Source organism: Ciconia boyciana, chromosome 1, assembly GCF_034638445.1.
Source record: "Ciconia boyciana chromosome 1, ASM3463844v1, whole genome shotgun sequence".
Taxonomy (NCBI): Eukaryota; Metazoa; Chordata; class Aves; order Ciconiiformes; family Ciconiidae; genus Ciconia; species Ciconia boyciana.
In genome coordinates, this window is record NC_132934.1 from 58,068,659 (window position 1) to 58,089,404 (window position 20,746).

General features: G+C 41.4%; 1 protein-coding gene across 1 annotated transcript; it reads left to right on the plus strand.

Moving 5' to 3' along the window:
- Positions 1-112: 112 nt before the first annotated feature.
- DDX17 (DEAD-box helicase 17) lies at positions 113-20,746 on the plus strand. The gene is made up of 13 exons (XM_072869103.1): positions 113-477; positions 4,690-4,840; positions 6,914-7,013; positions 7,150-7,283; positions 8,032-8,097; positions 8,394-8,535; positions 10,636-10,796; positions 10,885-11,057; positions 11,377-11,487; positions 11,967-12,028; positions 12,415-12,474; positions 16,709-16,948; positions 17,618-20,746. The coding sequence occupies exons 1-13, from the start codon at positions 434-436 to the stop codon at positions 18,139-18,141; spliced, it is 1,968 nt and encodes a 655-aa protein (XP_072725204.1). The 5' UTR covers positions 113-433; the 3' UTR covers positions 18,142-20,746.

Genomic DNA, 20,746 nt, shown 5'->3' on the forward strand with positions numbered 1-20,746 from the left:
ATCCTGCCTGCCGCGTGGAGCACTGTTTCGCCAAGCGAGTTTAGGGCGTAGTTGGCTTCCGGGAATAGGCGTAGGTATTTTCGAGGGCCGCAGTTTGCGCAGCGCCGGGCCGCCCGTAACGTAACTGAAGCGGGTTGGGGCGGCGGCAGCCATTTTGTGCCGGGAGCCCAGAGGAAGAAGACGCTGGTGTCTCCACACTTCACGGGCCCTGGAGCCGACCGAGAGCCCCGCCGTTCCCTCCGCCGACGTCCAGCGGGTCTCTGACCCACTGACCACCTCTTCTCCTTTTGTATCCCACCAAAGAAGCGAGGTGGCGCAAAGCGATTCCTCCGAGACACAGCCGCCCCTGGCTGGACCGTCTCCCCGTACCCCCAGTCCCTCGCCGTCCCCACGGCCGGCGTTCCGCTGCCTTTCTCCCACCCCTCCGGGTGCGATGAGGGGCTTCGGGGACCGGGGCCGCGACCGAGACCGCGGCGGGTAAGGGGCGGGGGGGACAGGCCGGGGTGGGGGGGGGGAGTTGGCTTGGCGCGGGTCGACACAGCATGGGGGCGGTGGAGGGAGCCGTCTCCCCCGCGTTAGGGGCCTGGTGGGAGGAAGGCCGGGGAGGAGTCGTGGGGACGAGGGGGGCGCGTTCTGCTTGTGATATTGGGGGGGGAATTATTAGCTTTTCCCAAAAAAATTATCGTGTGGGGGTGGGGGGAGCTGTAGACTTTATTAGTACGGTTCTGGCAGCAAGGAGTCGTGGTGGGTTGGTTTTTTTTTTTAATTTAGTTTTTCTATCGTTCGTGTGTAACCGTGTGTTGCCTTGCTTGCAATTTTAAGGCCTGCCTTTTCCTTACCCCCCCAATTTATCTTCTTCCAGCCCTCTTCTTCTTTACCCTACCCCCTCCCCCCCCTCCCCCGCAAGCCACGAAGGTGTTGGTGGCCCTGGCAAGGCTGGTTGGACGCTGTGCCCTTCTGGTTGTCATTGCTCCTTCTGGACTTACTAGAAAGATGGCAGTTGATGAAAGATCTTTCTCAGTTGCACTCCCAGGCTTATCGTGAGAGGAAATGAGATTGAAAACTGCTGCCGTGCAAAGGACTTGCATACTCGGGAGGGTGATCTCAGTAAACATGGCCCTGGACCACACTTAACGAGCATGACCAAGCTTACGTAGCAGTCAAACAGGAGTTGTCTGTGTGGCACGGCAGAGGCCTAGTGCTTGATACTCTTGATTCTGCTATTTAAAGGAAGCTTGGCTTGGAAAAGGTTTTTGCAGGTTTGATTGTTTGGTTTTTTTTTTTTTCCTTCTGAGGATGGCAGCAATAAATACAATAGCATTATTGTATATAACTAGTGTGAGACTTGAGTTTTTTAAGGGTTGAAAGCAATAAAACGTTCATCCCAGGTCTTTTTAAAGAGAAAGTTAGAACTAATTTAGGAGAGTGGCATTTCCGTCCTTCAGATCACAAGTAGTTAGGCCTCCATTCTCAAGGATTAACAATAAACATATCATGTGGGTTCTAGACTAGACTAGAATCTCAGTTAATGAGTCTTCTCTTTTTCTTTTTTTTTTTTCCCTTGCCTTTCTGTTCCTTCTTGTTTTCCCTCCTCACTGGGAGATTCAGGAATATTTTGTTTATATGTTGCAATGCACTTTAACATTTAGTTTCTCGTCGTCTGTGGAGAGAGATAGTTGCATCCTTGCTTTATCTTACACCCACATTTCATGCTCTGAAATTAAAAGATACTTTTATTTTTTTCACAGAGAGGAGGGTTCTGGTGTTCTTCCACTATGAGATTTCCAGCTCAGTTTAACACAAGGACACTGGAGTAAATGCTTTGGCAAGTCTGAGATAGTTCAGACCCCAGCTGTTTTTGGAGTTTAGTGAGTGGGTTTGGGTATGCAGATTTATATACAGCTACTTAAAAGAACACTGTCCAAAGCACTGTCACAATGCTTGATGTGCCTTAAAATTTGTGTACTCTCATTTTGTGTAAAGACTTTTGATTATAGGTGGATGCTTCCCTTTTAGATCAGGGGTTTTGCATAAGTAAAAGGAGTGCCTACACAGTTCTTTGTGAAGTTTTTGGACACTTGCATGGAAAATCGTTTTCTTGGCATATTATCCTGGAAGCTTTAATGCATCGGGATTCAATTTGTTACATACGTCTATTTAAGGTGTGAAAATATTTGTAACCGCTAACAGCCATCATACTTCATAAATAACCTCTATAAAATTTTGGGCCACCCAGCATGCTGGTTAAGCACCATTTGAAAGTTTATCACCACCTCAGTGCTGATTCTTTTGCAGACTAAACAAATACAGGCTTTCTGTTTTCCTCATGTCAGGAACGAGTTGTAGGTGACTTCTTGGAAAGTTGTACTGTTTTGCTCTGGAATGTAACAAATTCACTTGGTTCTGTCCCAGAAATGATGGCACCAGTAATATTAGAGAATAATGTTTTGTCAGTCTGAATTTACACTCAAAAAGAGAACTGTTGGCAAATCAGTGGAATAATCTTAGATTTAAATCAGTTTAACTGGAATTGGAATCTCGTTTTACTTGTAATTGGAATGTAAAGCGTCAGTTACTGCCAGTTTAGCGGATGAACTTCAGCAGAGGCAGTGTTCAAGGGCTGCTGCGGGGCTCACTTCTTTCAGGTCAGCATACAGCCATATTGTGTATAAAAATGGAGAACTGAAGTTATGTGACTTCTATGGAAAATGTATTGATTCTTCCCTCTGGATAGCTGTGGAGCAAATATTCATAGTACTCAGCTGTTCCAGTGTCCAGTCTTGCAATCAGTTCTTCCATATGTTTCCTTTCATAAGGAAACTCATTGACCCTTTGAGCCTCCAGCTGACTTCAGTGAGACTATGGGTTTTGTTAGAACTCCTTGGATACAGAAATAGTTGTCATTTTGGCCTCAAGTTAGCATGATCGGTAGCAGACATCTTCAATAAAGGTGAATGTTCCTGTGAATGAAAAGCTATACTTTTTTTTTTTTTACTTTGTCATGAAAGAAAATGTAATGTTTAAATGAATTTTTTAAGTTGTGTTTCAGTCTTTTCATATGACAAAAATTGCTGATTATGCAGGCTGTCTGGGGGATCTTATTGACATACTGATAGGAAAATAAGGGATATTTATAGGAGAGGGAAGAGACTTAATGAAACAGTTGCAACAAAGCAAACATTTTAAAACTTAGCAGGTTTTAAGTTACATTATGTCTACCATACTTAGCTTTTCCAACAATGTAACCCCTTCTTCCTGTTAATATGTTGATCTGAATTCTGGTTTTTTGGTCTCACAGTGGTCTCACAATCTTACAGTGATTACACTGTAATGTGTAGTTTCCTTTGGGAAGTGATTTAAAGAACAAACGTAGTTAATGTCTGAACAGATAGTCTTGTACTTCAGATAATTCAGAAATTTATTTCAGATCGTCTTTATTTTTTAGCAACTCCACCTCCCTCCCCCCAGTTACTAGTGTAAGAAGATTGCTTTGGGATTTTTGTTGCTTTCATTTGTTTCGTTAACAGTTTTTTATTTACTAGTGGACTGCCTGGGTAGGGTGCAGACACTTTGGATTTGCTATCTAAATAAAAGTCTTGTTTTAAACAGGCATTTCTCATGAATACAGCTTTTTGCAAAAGATGAAGCCTTATTAACCAAAATCTGAATTAGGACAAAATTTGACTTGATAGCATTTGGAAAAGTACCTTCTGCTGTGTTTGTATGATACTAATAAAAGAGCTATAACTTTTTAAATGGAATTTTAAAATATATAATTTATAATATTTACAGTAAATAATCATCTTATGCTACTCAATTTTCAGTTACTCTTCCAGATTATTGCTGGAAGCTCATGTTTTGTCTAATGCATCAGTTACTAATTACAGTTAGTTCTTAACCTTCTTAAGTGCATTAAATTAACTAGGTGAAGAAAACTTATGAGAGAGAGAAAGAGCAGTAACTTCTGAGTAGTTCTGCTAGTTAGGAATTTTTTAGCAGAATAAACATTAGCTTTTTCCCAGATACTTCCCCCCCCGCCCCCCCCCTTCCCCCCAGTTAGACTCTGGTTTAAAAATTTTTTTTTTTTTTTTTTTTAATTTGGTTCCAGAGTTACCGATGGACTTGCAGGCTTCGCTGGACTTTACTTTCTGTTCTTCACTCTTTTGTTTTTATTTGAGGCATACCATTTGATAAGAAAGGAGAGACGACGTAGAGGGGAAGACAGTGAAGTAGCTATTTTTGTGTAAAACTAACCTTGAGAGAAATACAAGGAACTTGCAATTAGAGATTTTTCTTATCCCTTTCATCTAACCGTGTCTTAAGTGTACTGTCAGTTTCAAGAAAAGATAAGTACTACAGCTGTACCCGCAGCTTTGTCCTGAGGGAGAGAACCTTGAGGTAGAAACCTAGAGACAGGAGCTTTAAGGCGGTGACTTTCAAATGGCAGTACTGGAAGAAGGAAACTTTAAGATGGTTTTGGGTTTAGAACTGACTTAGAGCAGGTTTGTTTTATTTCAAGAAGTTGTATGCCATCATAGTGGTTGGAGGAGAGAGAGGAGGAGTGACTTTTGCTAGAATATTGGGCTTGTGTGAACTTGGGGAGAAAAAAAGAGTGGAAAATGCTTAAGAAACCTGCAAATTCCAGAGTAATTAAATACGCTTCTTTATAACTAACATTGACATTCCCAGGTTTGGAGCAAGTCGTGGAGGTCCTCTTCCTCCAAAGAAATTTGGTAATCCAGGGGAACGTTTACGTAAGAAAAAATGGGATTTAAATGAACTGCCCAAGTTTGAGAAGAATTTTTATGTGGAACATCCGGAAGTGGCCAGGCTAACTCCGGTAAGTTCAGATCCTGTCTGTTCCATTTTGCCTACAACAAAAAAATCTCACAAGTGGGAAAACTTGTCCTAGGAAGTCTGGGACGGTGTGTAATAGAACTGTCTTTTTGTTAAGCTTGTTTGGTACGTGTGTACTCTGCAGGATACCTGTTCTAGTTGCCTTCAACATTTAACATTAGCAAAGTTGATGCTTCTGCTCTTAGCTGGTTTTATACGAGATATTTTACCTTTGGTCACTTGTAATTCATAATCATAATGCTTGTCTGGTCTAGCTATTCGTCAGTGTCGATAAGACTTAGAGGGCTTGAGAGTTGCAGTACTGGGAAGGCCCTGAAAGAACCTAAAATAATGAACTAAGAGTTGCAGAAATATATGAGAAACATTTGAAAGAGTATTTTATTGTAATGATAATTCAGGCTGAAAAAGGCCATGGGAGATGTCTAGTCTAATCCTCTGCTCAGAGCAGGGCTTACTACAAAACTAGAGCAGGTTGCTTAGTGCCTTGTGCTTTTGAGTTTGAATATCCCCAGCGATGGGGAGAGTTTATATCTTGTCTGGGTGGCTGTCTCAGGGCTTAATGTTTCTCATGGTGTTTTTTCCCCCCTAATAATTATTTGCAACATCTTCTCTATAGCGACCCATGGGGTAGTTGAAAGTAGCACTTGAATTCCCCTGTTAATCCTCTCTTTCCCCAGCTAAACAAATCCAGCGCTCCAGTCTTTCTTCGTACCGCCTGTGCTCTGGCCTCTAGCTTTCCCCCCATAATTGGACATGCCCTGTTAAAACAATGTCCTTCTTACATTGGGGGCTCAAAACTGGACACAGTACTTTGTATTTACTCTGTAGATACAGTAATCTCCCCTTCCTACCCCACTTGAGTATAGAGTACTTTTTCCCTCTTTAATGTCTTTTTATATTTAGAAGTTAAGATATTTCATTCTTAACACAGGGAAACAAACAGACAAAATGTTCTTATCCAATTACATAGACTTACAAATCTTTATGTGAAATATTAATGAGATATTTATATAGCATAAAGGAATTGAAGGAGGCATTGGCTTTTTAAAGAGACAACAACTTGAGCTACTGAACCACAGTGTTAGATGCTGTAGCTGTCTTTGCCTTAGCCAGCTAAAAGGATTTTCACGTTTTTCCCAGAGGTTGTTTTCTTTTTTTACCTTTTAATTCAAGCTCAAGAGATTCTCACAAATAGTAAATTTATTGCTGTGGATAAAGTGCACGTTTGGTATTGATGCGCATCTTTCTATTGATTTTTTTAAATGAGCATTAGAATAAGGTCATGAATTGTGGAAGCATGTTGCAAGGTGCAGTTGGACTTGCAAGACAACCTAGACAAAGATAAAACACTTTTTCTAATCCTAAAATTATGCTTATGTGGGTAACACATTTCAGAAATATTTTAAGAAGTTCCATTATTAAAAAAAATTGTGAGGTCTTAGGGTGTCATTATGACATTGCCTGGGCTGCTTTCATGCAGAAAAAAAGTGCTGGTTCTGAAAAGATTCCAAGCAACATTTCTGAGTTGCAAGTTGTCCAGCAAGAGCTCTGTATTTAACCACCTCTGGAATGTGTTAATTGAAGGAGGGAGACTGCCCTGCCTTCTGCTTGTTTGTAGTATATTAGGGCCTATTTATTTTGTTTAGTTGTTAGCACTGCCACATAAAACATGTTTCTTATCTGATCCTCTGTTTCTAATCACTTTTGAAGCTGTTGATCATTTCTGGCCTCTGGAAGAAGAGTAAATTTCTTAAAAATACTATATTAATATACTTTCCATTAAAAAGGACTGGCTGGAAGAAGAGAGAGATGTTAGTTCTTCTAGACTACATAGAGAGCTCATACCTCTGAATATTGCAGAAGCTATGTGATAGCTCAATCTCAAGAAAAAATCCTTAGGAAAGCAGTCCTTTTTAGATCTCTGTTTCAATTCAGTTCCCTAACGAAGCTGTTATCTAGAGGTGTGAAATGAGTTAATAGTTAGAAATGTGCACTTTAAGTCCATGCTGACATTTGACATTTGTCTTTGCCTCCCCCCCCCCCCCCCCCCAAATAGTATGAAGTTGAAGAATTGCGAAGAAAGAAAGAGATAACAATTCGAGGAATGGAAGGCTGCCCCAAGCCTGTGTTTGCCTTCCACCAGTGTAGCTTTCCGCGTAAGTATTTTGCCATTCTTTAAGATAACGACAATTACTCAAAAACAATAACTGTTTAGACCTGTTCTGTTTTCTAAAAGGTCTTCTGAAGCCTCAGTTATCCTTTAAGAAATTTTTTCTTCTCTTAAATTCTTAGAGTATGTGATGGATGCTTTGATGGACCAGAACTTCACAGAACCCACTCCAATTCAGTGCCAAGGCTTTCCTCTAGCCCTCAGTGGTCGTGATATGGTGGGCATTGCGCAGACTGGCTCTGGGAAGACACTAGCAGTATGTATTCTTCCCTTTTATTTATTTGGTTAGTTTTCCTAGTCGCTTTGCAGAAATTACCCTTGGCTACTTGTTAGTAGATTTTGGGCTTGTCAGTACTACAAGCATAAAGTGAGATGATTACCTGTTTTTAAAGCTTGCTTTATTGCATCATGGGTGAGACTTAAGTCTCAACTCAACTAGTCTGTCTTATTCACAGGCATGTATTTTATGTGTATGTCTTTTTGGATGCTTAGTCACTTCTCTTTGGTCTATGCTTACATTGTGGTTTAAAAAACAGTATGTGTTCTTTAGCATATTTGTTTTATTAACTATGCAAGTTAGAGAATGGTTGAGTCTTCAAGATATACTTTAATTTTATCTGCAGTGGTTAAGAAGGAATTTTATCCTTTATGAAAAGCATTGGTTAGAGCCAAGATTGCTTGATTCTACTAACTTAGACTCCAAATTTAAATGAGCCTTCCTTTCAGAGGTGCTGAGCAACTATATTTTGTGCTCATGTCAAAGCAGGTATGGTTGGTCAGCAGCTCTGAAAATGTTATGTTCTGTTGGGTAACAAGTATCTGTTTTTGCAGAATCCTGATTTTTATATAACCAAGTTTTCTTGCTGTCTCTCACATCAGGTGTTGGCTTTTTGAAGGGATGTTAGGCTAAGTGGGCTCTTGCTGTGATCCAGTTGTCATGGCAGGTGATCATTGGCACTGAATATTGAAGTCCTGTGTCTTGACTTAAAGTTCTTCTGTTTTAGTACTTGCTGCCTGCAATTGTTCACATCAACCACCAGCCATATTTGGAGAGAGGGGATGGCCCAATTGTAAGTGCTTGTCAACTCTCTTCCTTTTTATGTGTATGGCATGGCATTGTTAATGAGATATGTACTTTATTTAATTGGTATATCAGAATAGTAAGTAGAGAAATGTTTACTATCACAATGTGAACATCCCACTCATTAGCTGAAATTCTGTGCAATTGTTGACATAGTCTAAAGATACTTAAATGTTTTAGCTAATAAAGAGCAGATGGTCCAACTTTGCGTATGGTATCTGTGCAGAGCCCTTAAGTTAGGGATGTGTGTGCAGCTTGGCTATCCTGAATCGATTCCTTTTGCAGTGTCTGGTTCTAGCACCTACTAGAGAGTTGGCCCAGCAAGTGCAGCAGGTGGCTGATGATTATGGCAAATGTTCAAGACTGAAGAGTACCTGCATATACGGAGGAGCACCCAAAGGTCCCCAAATCAGAGATCTAGAAAGAGGTAATATTTTAAAATGGGCGTTTGCATTTTCTGGAGGAGGTGGTATTATAAAATCTCTGTAAAAATAAAACAGTCTTAAAAACTGTTTGGAGGGGGGTGTACGTGAATGAGCGGCTATCTCTTTCTCCAGTTACAATGATAGTGCATGTAGTATTTCTCTTCTTTGTTGTGTAGCGGCTTACTTGGATATTAGATTTCCTTTCCATTTTCTCTTTGAACTTTCCACTTGTGAAGATCATCAGGACATAGGAAGGGGGAAACTTACCAGAAAGAGAACAGGTTATTTTGAGGAAATGCAGTAGCAGCAGGTTTAAGAAATTATTTTTCTTAAGCCAAATTGCAAGTTTTCTGCCCAGGCTTGTTCAAATAATCAAACTTAATTTCTGAATGTATAGAAACTTCTTTAGACCGTCGGTTTTGGTTTTTTTATTGTTCTTAAGCGCTAAGCTCTATTTCTGTTCATGAACCCCATAACGTTCTGTAACTGCCTTTCTGTACGTAGCAAGGGGCTGGAGTTGGGAATGATGAGGAATCATGGTTCTACAGCAACCACTGTAACACAGTAGTGCGCAAGTGACCTAACCTTCGTATCAAGGGCTAGTTACATACAGTTTCAAATGCAGGAATGTGCTGATGGCTTTCATCTTCACTAGATTAAAAAAATGTAATAGAATTACGTGAAAAGATGTAAGAAGTATTATCAAGGTAAGCTTATATATACAGACCTACTCAAGAAATCAGAAAATTTTACTTAACCACTGCAGTTTGCAGAGTCATTATTGAAAACTGCAAGAATGGGATAAAGGCATGCGTGGTAGAAGGCGGTGTGGATACCTCTGTTCAAGAAAGTGGTAGTGCATTCCAATTAAAATGTAGCATCTTCAATGGAAGAGTCAAAGGTTACATGAAGAGACCTTGGGAGGATCAGCTTGGTGGGTTTTTGCACAGCTTTGTGGAGTGCTGTAAAATAGGTGTTCTCCTGCTTACGAAGAAAACTGTTTGGCTAGAGCATGTGGACAGGTTCAGTGCTTTCAGTCCTTTCAGGTGTTACTGTCTTTGGATGATTGCTTAGTATTTTCTGCAGCAAAGATTGTTGAATAGATAAGAGTCCAGAAAACTTTTTTTTTTTCCTCATTTGTGATTTTTTTGGGTATTTAGTGAATTTACTTTGGAGGAGTACAGCATTAACAACAGATATTGCAGTTTCTTCAGTCTCCTTGGCAGACTAATGGCTCCATTAGAAATCTAATTCTTGCATGAGCTTTATAGAAACTAGAAGTATGCCCAGCTTTGACAGCTCTGAGGAGTCCAGGTTGACACAGACAAAAAGATCTGGTTTGCCACAAAATACTCTGCATCTGTAAGTGCAGTATCAAGAAAGCTGTTGGGCTTTTGCTCTTTTTCACCTCACTGCTTACCTAAACTTACCTTCTGCGGGCATTTCAGTGACACTGAAGGACTTGCCCGTAAGATTTGGGAATTGGTGGAAACCAGCCCCTCTTTTTGAGGAATGTATAAATTGCCATACCTGATACTAGTTTATGAATATTTGTTGATGCTAACAGATATGGGCAGGATGGTTGTCTGTCACTATTGGTGCATAATTACTCAGTATTAAAGCCCACACTTTGGCTTTATATATTAAAAAAAAAAAAAAAAGGTGGAAGTAATTTGACCTGTATAGTAAGAGGAGCACTTCATGTTTGCTTAACATGGGGAGTTCAGCTGGAGTTTGCTCTTATTTTTCTAGAGAGCTCTTTAGACTGTATAATTCTGGATGAAGGTGGGTCAGGCTTGAGTAGAAGCTTATTATACTTCTGATTTTTGGACAGCTCTTCGCTGGTGTTTTCTGACAATAAGCTTTTAGCTTCTGTACTGCATTTATTATTCTAATGGCGCTGTAACAGTAATTTCAGAATGGAAAAAAATATTAAAAGAAACTAGGGCTTCTACTGAAATGACTCAATCTTGGGTACGAATGAGGGTGGTGCTTTTTTTTTTTTAAACAATTTTGCTCTGGAAGGTGATTCATTCTGACTAAAAATACCAATTGACATTCAAATGAAGAGTCTTACTCTTTTTCCTCATTCTGTTTTGAAGGTGTGGAGATCTGCATTGCTACACCAGGTCGCTTGATTGACTTCCTTGAGGCAGGAAAGACCAACCTTCGTCGCTGTACGTACCTGGTGCTGGATGAAGCAGACAGGATGTTGGACATGGGATTTGAACCCCAAATTCGTAAAATTGTTGACCAGATAAGGGTGCGTGAACCTTGTAAAAGGACAGCCTCCTTTGGTTTCCCATTCAAAGTCTAGTACCTTAAATAAATCCGTTTTCCCTTTTTCTTAGCCTGACAGACAGACTCTGATGTGGAGTGCCACCTGGCCAAAAGAAGTGCGCCAGCTTGCTGAGGACTTCCTGCAGGACTATGTTCAGATCAATGTGGGAAACTTGGAGCTGAGTGCCAACCACAATATCCTGCAGATAGTGGATGTATGCATGGAAAGCGAGAAAGACCATAAGTAAGCTGATTTTCCTACCGTTTCAGTTTTTTTGGTTGTACTTAAAAATCTACATTGCTTTGAAAGCCAAATACGAATTCTGGATAGTGAAGTTACTTGTAGTATTATTTAACCTTTGAGTATTACAAAATAAGTAAGTCCTGTAATTAACTAGTCTATTGCGTATTCTAACCGTAACGTACAACAGACCTAAATTCTGTGTAAGTGATACTGAGTTACTCATGTAGATGTGTTGTGTATGTTCTCAATGTAAGCTGAGAGAGTGCTCCTATATTCTTGTATATGTGGATATACATCTTGGCTCTCATGTCTATTTTAGACTGATACAACTGATGGAAGAAATCATGGCGGAGAAGGAAAACAAGACTATCATCTTTGTGGAGACAAAGAGGCGATGTGATGATCTCACTCGAAGGATGCGCAGAGATGGGTGATTAGTTTCCCCCCTCCCTCCCCTTGTTTCTCGTGGGAAACAGAAATTGTAATCAAAAGCAGTAAGGTTTAAGTGTTCACGATGCTATTGTTGGGAACAACTTGTCCATTCTTTTCTTGGCTGAATTTAGTCTTAGTTTCTGAGAAGGTTCCAGTCCATCAAAGCATTAGTGCAAGAGAGAGTATTTGTAGGCTGGGCAGCTTTTAGTGTATCGGTACACTGACACGCTGAACGGGACTGTATCGATGTAGCAAATGTGATTTGGCTTAGATGGTTATTTATGTAGGTAGTGGGTTTAACATGCAAGAAACAAACCAGCATACATGCTAGGTAGGTACAGGCCAGAGGAGGACAGGGAATAAAATATTTCTCAAGTCTTTTATTTTTTGTCTCTTTACTGAAATGCCAATAAAGCTTCCTGTGGCCTTTAATATATGTACTTTCTGTCTATACTAATGTGCATCTCTGTTTGGCAGTTGGCCAGCTATGTGTATCCATGGAGACAAGAGTCAGCCAGAAAGAGATTGGGTGCTTAATGGTGAGTCCATCACTGAGGGGAGAATAACTCGGGCTGCTGTACGTAATTTACTGAGACGTGCTTTTCTCTGGTCTTTTTTTTGTTTTTTTGTCTCTCTACCCAGTAGATGCATTTCAAAAGAACTTCCTTTGCCTTTTTACTGTTAATTTCAGTACTTGTATTTGCCCTTTTTTTTTTTTTTTTATAAAAACACAATGGGAAAATTCTTTAACCTAGAGAGCTGGATTTTGAAAAATAGTTGACACGTTATATCCCGACTTGCTGGGGTTTCTGAAATTGACCCATCTTACCTAGATTCTGGAAAATGAGCATTTAGTGTAAATCGAGTTCAGGTAACTTGTTATCTTTTTGAAAAATCTTACTTCATAGCATGCTTTGTTTTACAGAGTTTCGTTCTGGAAAGGCTCCTATCCTCATTGCTACCGACGTTGCATCTCGTGGGCTAGGTTTGTACACATAGACCACTCTTGCCTACTACTGCATATTTTTCTTCTTTGGACTGAAATATGTTTTCTTTTAAAAAAAAAAAAATTCAAAGCGTGATTTTCCCCCACATGTGAAATACGTTTTTTAACATTAATCTTTTTTTTTTCTTTCATATTCAAAGTCTCTTCCTGCTCCTAATGAACAGGCTTTGGTCTGCAGCAAGGCCTAGGCATGACCAATCGATCGCCAAGAGGGAGAAGAGACGTCCAATTATGCAACCCAACCCTTCCACCACACTCACTTCTTCCCCAAATCCAGCTTTTGTTGCTGGAGGATAGGGATGGATTGCTCTCAGTTCAGAGCGTGTCAGATAAAGTTCAAGTAGGAAGTTGTGGGAGAGCATTTCAACAGCAAATAGCTAATATTCTCCCTGTATGACACACCACAGATTTGAACATACCAACCCCAGTGTACACGCATGTTTACCCCACAGATGTATTCACATCTGAGAAAGCACTGCTCCAGATCTTTGGTCTTGACATGTAACCTTCCCTCCTCTGTGTTCCTTCTAGGCAGGACCACTGAGATTATATATGGCCTTTAACATCATGTTACCCAAATGTGTAATTGAATCAAAATTGCACAGCTCTATTCTGGTGGTATGAAAATGATCTGTCTGGATGCATCAGTTGTGCCCCCTTTTTTAATAAGCGTATTTGTATTGTGAAACACTTTGTGTGCTAAGCACAGTCCTTATACATCTGCCCACTCTAGAAGGGGAGGATGACTTCTGAAGTGCTCTGAGTTTAATAATGAACGTTGAATATTGCCCCCTCCCTGAGTCTGGTAGAAGATAAACTACTTGGGGGTCGATGTCTCATTGTAGTGTATTTTAGACAAAATTATTGCAAGTCATTGCAAATAAGCTCAGAAAAATCTCTAGCTGTTAAAAATCTCAGTTATCTGAGCTCTCTTTTTTTTTTTCATATGCTGAAAGGGTGGCTGTGCTGTGCATCGTATGGTCACTTTAATACAGGCAGACCATTACTAGACTTGGCAGCCTTTGTTCACACAACCTTCACCCCTCCTTCCCCTCCCCCCTCAAAAAACGTCCAACACTTCCTCAGAGAGGTGATTACATGGACTTCAGTCTCTGCCCTCTAGGGTCATGTCTGGACCTGTGCAGTTAGAACTTGGGCCTGTTGGGAGAAGGGACTGAGGCCTGAAACCAGTTTGTATGAAAGAGAGCTGCTTTCTCTAGCAGCATTTTTTAAACAGGCTTGCTATGTGCTGGTAGCTTCTTTGTGCATCTTGCCTAGACATTTAAAACAGCCTCACCCCCCTCAAAAAAACACTCCCCCCAAAACTACTCAATTGGATAACACTTCAGAAAACAGTCCCCCCATCTCCCATCCTCCACTTCACCTGAGCTAAGGGGGAAAGGTACCAGAGTCTGTTTCTTGTTACTGAACAACATCTCTGCTTATTTTGGGGCCCTGAGTTTGCTGCTTCTTAAAATAAGTCACTTAACTGGCAAACTTCTGGACGACTTCCTCCAAGATCCTGGAAAGTGAAGGCTTCTACCTAAATAACATAAAACAGGGGCGCGCGCCTTTTGGCTGAGTCACCAGGGCTTTCCCTCTTCCTAATGGAACATTGGTTTCAAAAAAGCTTCTTCCAGGTAAGTTCTGAGTCCCGTAATGACTTCTTTGTGATAATTCCCTGGAGTGAGGTCCTCTCTCTGCACTGATTTTTTTTTTTAACTTTTATTTTTTTGTTCAGTCTATTAAACTAAAAACATTGAATTTGTTTTGTTTTGTTTTCTTTAACAGAAGCTTTGATATCAGCTGCAGATCATTCTCAGTGCAGGGGTGGGGGCACATCTACATTGATGGTCTAAACAGCTCTCTAGACTAGCATGTTTGCTAGTTTATATCTCTCCCGATTAATAATCGGAGACTGTCTGTGCCATAGGGTATTCTGATGGTCTGCCAAGGGGAAAGTTTCCCAGGTAGCTGTCAAAAATGATTTACAGTTTCAATTCTTGATCCTGCTACGTTATCTTCTAAAAGCGCAGGAAGATTGCGAGTGTGCACAAACACTTTGGAGCATGCTAGACTGGAGAAGCCGAGTCTTGTACTTGCTCTGGTCTTTCTTCAGCAAGCTGCGTGCTCTACCAGGACCACTTTCTAGTCTGGAAAACACCCTTGCATTTTCCTCTTCCTGCCTTCCCATTCTTCCCACTCCTTCCCAGTCAAGTCAGTTCCGTCTACACTGGTAGCTACAATTCCCTGTGCTTTCTGCTGGGAAAGCACGTCCTTGTATCTTCTGTGGTAATTCAAGTCGCTTTGCTACTGGTGGATGTGCAGAACGGGACTGACTGAGGATCATGTAGCCTGCAGCTTATCAGACTAGTTACACCCTGGCTGTGAAGATGCAATCTGTCATATGCACTCCTCTCTTTACTTCACTTTCCCCTTTTTAAAAAAACTGTTGCATCAACGACCCTAGCTGGAGACTCGCGCAGCCCCCTGTGAAACCTGCCTTCTCACTCCCTTTTATTGGTGTGATTCAGGACTTTGGAGTCAGCAAAGACTGAGGAGCCCCCCCTTTGCTGTAATAAGAAACAGACATAAAGTCCCCCTCTTGTCACTACAACCCTCTTGTTTTTATTTTTCCTACAACCCCTTTGAAATTGATGCAGTCTGGGCAATAGATGCAGTCTGACCCTTTGGATGTAATTTTTGTATCTTCATTTTTTTGACAATTGCCCCTAAGAACCCCGAATAGGGGACAAAAAGCGTTGGAGGACCTGAAACTTTTACCTGAACCCAGGTTCTCCGGCGCTTCACAACCAAATGGGGCTACAGAGAAGCGTCTAAGCCAGTTCACAGAGCGAGCGTGTGTGGGGACTTCTCGCTGCCATGGACCCTTGATGCATGCTCCCCGCGCTCCAGTGGTCCCGTGTCAGAGGGCGGAGTTTTCGAAAGGAGGCCGCCAAAAATAAAAGGCAAAGAGACGGGATCGGCTGCAGCGGTTTCCCACAGGAGGAGGGAGTGTGCATCGGTCTGGTAACAAACAGAGAATGTTTCTCTCTTTAAAACAAAACAACAACAAAAAAAAAAAAAAAGGAAAGGAAATCACAAAAATCTGTGTTTTATCTTGGATATTTTCAGAATATTCTTCTTAAAATGCAGATTTTTAATTTTTTTTTTTATGAGCTGTTAGGGCACTTACTGTAATAACATGCTTTTTAAAGTATTGTATACTATAGCAAATAGGTGCTTTTGGTACTTGAGGTGCTTTCACTGAAGTGTTACACTAACATTTACTTTGTTTCGGTCCCATAAGTTGACGAAGTCTGACTTTCCAAAAGGTATGCAGTTCTGATCTCCTAAATTTTAATATTTGTATACAAAGCAATTTTGATCATTTCATTTCCTGCTTCTGTCTGACACTGGAAGTAGGGAATTGCTAATGGAATTCAGGATTGTCCAGATTACAAAGCTTGCCACAACTGGACGGAACAGCACAGGAAATGTTAGTGCAATATATTCTGGTGATAACTACAAAGCTGAGTTAAGATATTCTAGGTCTGGATAATTTTTAATGAGCTGGCTGAATAATACTAATGTAATTGGAGTGTCTTAAGCTTTAGGCTAGGGAAAGTAGTTCACTGTATTTTTATTAGGACTGTAAAAGTAAATATTTTTAAGATTGCCTTTTATTTCATGTTACCAAGTGGAAGGTAAGTGATCTTATTACCGTTATTATTTGTTAGACTTCTCCCAACAGAGTAAAAGCTTTACCATGGCAGTTCTGCCTTTCCTCCACCCCAGTTTGCTCTGTCTGATGGTGGCATTTGCACTTTACAGATTGTGTTTAAATAAATAAAAAAAAAAAGTATGAAATTCAGTTAGCTCATTGACAAACATCAGTGTCTTTGACGTATGAAGACAGAGAAATGCATTCCGGGGAGGATGAATTTGAGTGCAGGGCAAAACTGCTTTAAAATTACCGTTGTTTTTCAGGGCACTGATCTTTGTTCCTGATGATCTTAAATTTGAGTCTTCTACTCTTTTGGGATGAGTCTGTCTTGTATTTATTCCATGCAATTACTAACTTTGTATTTTTTTTTCTTATTACTGTCACCTGCATTCGTGCTCCCCACCTTTCGTTGGCACGTCCTCTCTTCTTCTCCCCTTTCCTCAACCCCACCCCTTCACTGTGCTTCGCACCTGGGCACTTCACAAGACGTGGAAGATGTTAAATTTGTGATAAACTACGACTATCCGAACAGCTCTGAAGATTACGTGCACCGTATTGGCCGTACCGCACGTAGTACCAACAAAGGTACTGCCTACACCTTCTTCACACCAGGAAACCTGAAACAAGCCAGGGAGCTTATCAAAGTGTTGGAAGAAGCCAATCAAGCCATCAATCCAAAACTGATGCAGCTTGTGGACCACAGAGGAGGAGGAGGTGGTGGTGGAGGTAAAGGCACATGGGAAAAGGGCTACACAGGGAATAGGTTCCCCATTTTGAGGGAGGGAAGATTGAAAGAGGGTAGGGAAGTAGTAAGCGCAAGTCTAGGATAACAAACAGTAGATTAGTAATAAAGCTGGTTTGTACCTGAGATCTCAACAAGTTAGGTAGATGTAGTATTTCTGTCCAAAAAAGAGGTAGTCCACTGTTTTGCCTTAGCTGTAGATTTTTTTTTTTCCTGATAAGGTCCTCACAAGGCTAATTTTGCTTGAATTAATTAATTCCTTGCAGTTTCTACCTAAGCACAGGCAACAGGATGTGTGTGCATGCACATGAGACATTGAAATCAGCAAAGGGATACACTGACTTTACCTTCAGGGACTGAGACTGTTTTTCCTCCCATTCCCTGAAGGAATAGTAAGTTTCATTATATTTCCAAGTTAGTCCTGAATTTCTTCTGTTTCTTTGTCTCCAAGAACAAGCATTGAGAACCCTTTTTGAACTTCGTACTTACACCTTGAACAGGTGTGTGCACAGCTGTGCAGGGAAGTCAAAAGAACTTGCTCCTTGTGGGCAAAATTGTGCATGTAGAAGGGGGAGAAAGGGTGGCATAATTGTACCAGAGTTCATTGTTTAAGACTTGTTCATGGTACTAAATCTTAATATATCCATCGCCAGGAGGTCGTTCTCGTTACCGAACGAGCAGTTCAGTAAACAACCCTAACCTGATGTACCAGGAAGAGTGTGACAGGAGGCTCCGGGGAGTGAAAGAGGGCCGGAGAGACTCAGGTGGCTTCAGAGACCGTGAGCGTGGTGACAGTTATGCCAACGGAGCCAACAAGACCTATGGCAGTGCCTACGGGAGCCCAAATTCTGCTTTTGGGGCAGCACAGAGCCAGTATGGTTACACTCAAGGGAGCTATGGAGCAGCTGCCTATGGCACGAGTGGCTATGGCACTGCAGAGTACAGTGCTAGTGGCTATGGTGCCAGCACCACAGCTGCCACCGCTGGGAGAACCTCACAGAGCACTACCCAACAGCAGTATGCAGGGATGGTGGGGCGCTCGGGCCAGCAGCCGCAGCCGCTCATGTCACAACAGTTTCCGCAGCCCCCTGCCACTAATGTGATGGGCTATATGGGACAGACTGCCACCTACCAATATCCGCCCCCTCCCCCACCCCCGCCCCCCTCGCGCAAATGAGACCACTCACCCGCCTGCTGGTGACCAGTGTAGACCTCTTGCATTTAAAGGAACCTTTTCTTTCTCTTCTTTCCCATTGTGATGTCTCTCTCATGCAGGTTAGGCTTAGAATTCACCATTCAAATCCCTCGAGCCCATCAAAAATGGCCCCCAGTCCACGTTACTGACCCTGTCCTTTTTTTTTTTTTTTTAAGAGATATATATAGTTGACTGGAAAATTTATTATTTTTTGTCTTGCATGTTGAGGAAATTGGAAATTTTATTTTCTCTAAAGGAAATGGGTATAAGGCAGATAGGTCCCAGCTCGATCATCTTGGTGTCTAAGGTTTGTGTGAAAACTTGCTTTTGAGGGGAGGAAGTTTCTATTCTGTAACATGTTAAATTAATTTCAGGAAGTATCAAGAGAGGTGGGAAACTTTGGGGAGCCAAAAAGCACTTCATTTAAAATTACAAATGCAAGGGAGCAATGCTCACTTCTCCTAATCTTAATTTTTTTTTAAATAGCTCACTATTATTGCTTGTAATCTATCATAGGTGACTTTCTGTAGGAAAACTCTGCTCATTTGTCTGAGCTGGGCGGTGTTCAGAGTAATGTCCCAGGCACATTGTTGGTGTTTTCTGCATCTTCTGGTACCTGTAGCAGCCTGCAGTAGGGAAGCTGGGATTAAAACCCCAGTGTCAAGAGACCAAACCTGTCTTGGATGCGATACCTGAAAAGCAGATGGTCACTGTAGGTACTGCTGCTATAATGTTTAGCCAAGTAAGTTCTTTCCCTATGATTGGTAAATTGCAGCATCGTAAAAGCGTGGAGCCTGGTTATCCTTAAGTTAGTTTCTGCTCTCAAATTCCTATTGTTGAGTTTATTGAAAGAAGTCTTATTTGAGAGCCCAGAAACTAAACAGAACTGGGATGATGAACAGCATATCTTGTTTGTCCTTCACGAACAAACTACCTTTTGCCACAGGGAATGTTCTGAATGCTGTTTCGCTGAATAAAATGTGGCAGAGTTTTCCACACTTAAATTTAAGAGGTTTAAGTAGGGTGGGCTGGGGGGGTGGGGGCGGGCAAGGGGAGGAAGGGAGGAGGAGGAGGAGATTGCCTGGAATCTCCTTTTCATGAGGTAAGCGGTGAGCTGGTTAGTGCATCTTGATTCTGAAGCTTTATTTCTTTTGTACCTTGCTCTGACTATTGCTTTTCCTGGCTTTTGAGTGCATTTCCCTGCTCCATTGGTCCCTTTGAGCTGAGCTCTCGCAGGTAGGTAGCATTTTAGAAAATGTTAGATAAGAGTGAAATTTTAGTAAATACGTAAATAAAACTTGTTTATTTTACAGGCTAAGGTGGGTGTGAGGGGGTTTCCCCCTTTAGTAAAGCATGTTGTTGACTTGTTATTTCTAATACCAGACGGTTCAGAGACAGTAGATGATAACAGGAGTTGGCTGCTCTTGATCTGATAATATGACAAAAGAATGGATACATCTCCTGATTTGTGAGGCATAATCTTTGCACTGTGAGAGTGCAGGGTTTGGGGTTTTTTTTCTGTTGGTGTTCTTGCATATGGATGAACAAGGCAGCCCACTCCTTCTGTAGCAGAGTGGGACTTCTTATAGCCCAGGAGAAGAGCTTGCTTACACAGAAATTATTTCTTTTTTAATTTAATTTCTTCCCAGAGTAAAATTTTGGGGGATGAATGCACTTTTTTTTTGTGCAGTACACAGGTAGGTTGCTGACACAGAGGGAAAAGGGAGAGATCTTCAGAACCTTGGTTCCCTCGTCCCATCTTCTAATTCCAGTGCTGGGGCAGGAAATTTCTTTGCTTGTGTTAAGTGAAAGCCAGAAACATGTCGCTTATCCAGGCACTGACTGATTTGTCTTTGGCCTCCCTCGCAAGCAAATGTAGAGCTTTTTTTTTTTTTTTTAATTTGTGATTTCAATGCAGAAATGTGTTTGAGGGGTGTAGGAGTAGGACATCTCACTGACTGGCTTTAAAAAGGGTCTCTGGACCGCCAAAGCTGCCTTATAGTCTGCTATAGCTTTCACTTCTTTGGGGGGGACTTGTGCACATGTAAATGTCTATGCCAAGTCTTGCAGTGCTTTATTGCCATTGAGGTCAGCTGAAGTCCAGGGTCTCAGTTCAGTTTGGAGTGTTAACCAGACTGTTGAATGCATAAATGCACCGTGGCATGTGCTGCCCCTGTCCCACCTGGTGCTCACTGCTCTGTTCCATATACCAGCTGGAGGGCCCTTGTTGATAAAGCGTTAGCGTCTAGTACTGTTTGCCTTGTTTTCAATCTGTAAAAGTTTGTGGGAGTGTCAAATGAGTTGGGTGTCTCCTCCCCTCCCACTTCCTGAAGTAATTTACTGTTTGGACTTCTCTGAACAATGGAAGGGTTAGTGACTTTGTGTGGGATCAGCATCTTGTTTCACACACCTGCTGGTCTCTGAACACATTCCTGTTGTATTAATGAAGACTTGAATTGAGAGATTCATAGATCTGTGGTGTTCAGACACAGGATACTAAGAGCTATGTTACTATTCTTAGTTTGTAAATTGTCCTTTTGATACCATCTTGTTTTCTTTTGTAGGTATAAATAAAAACACTGTTGTC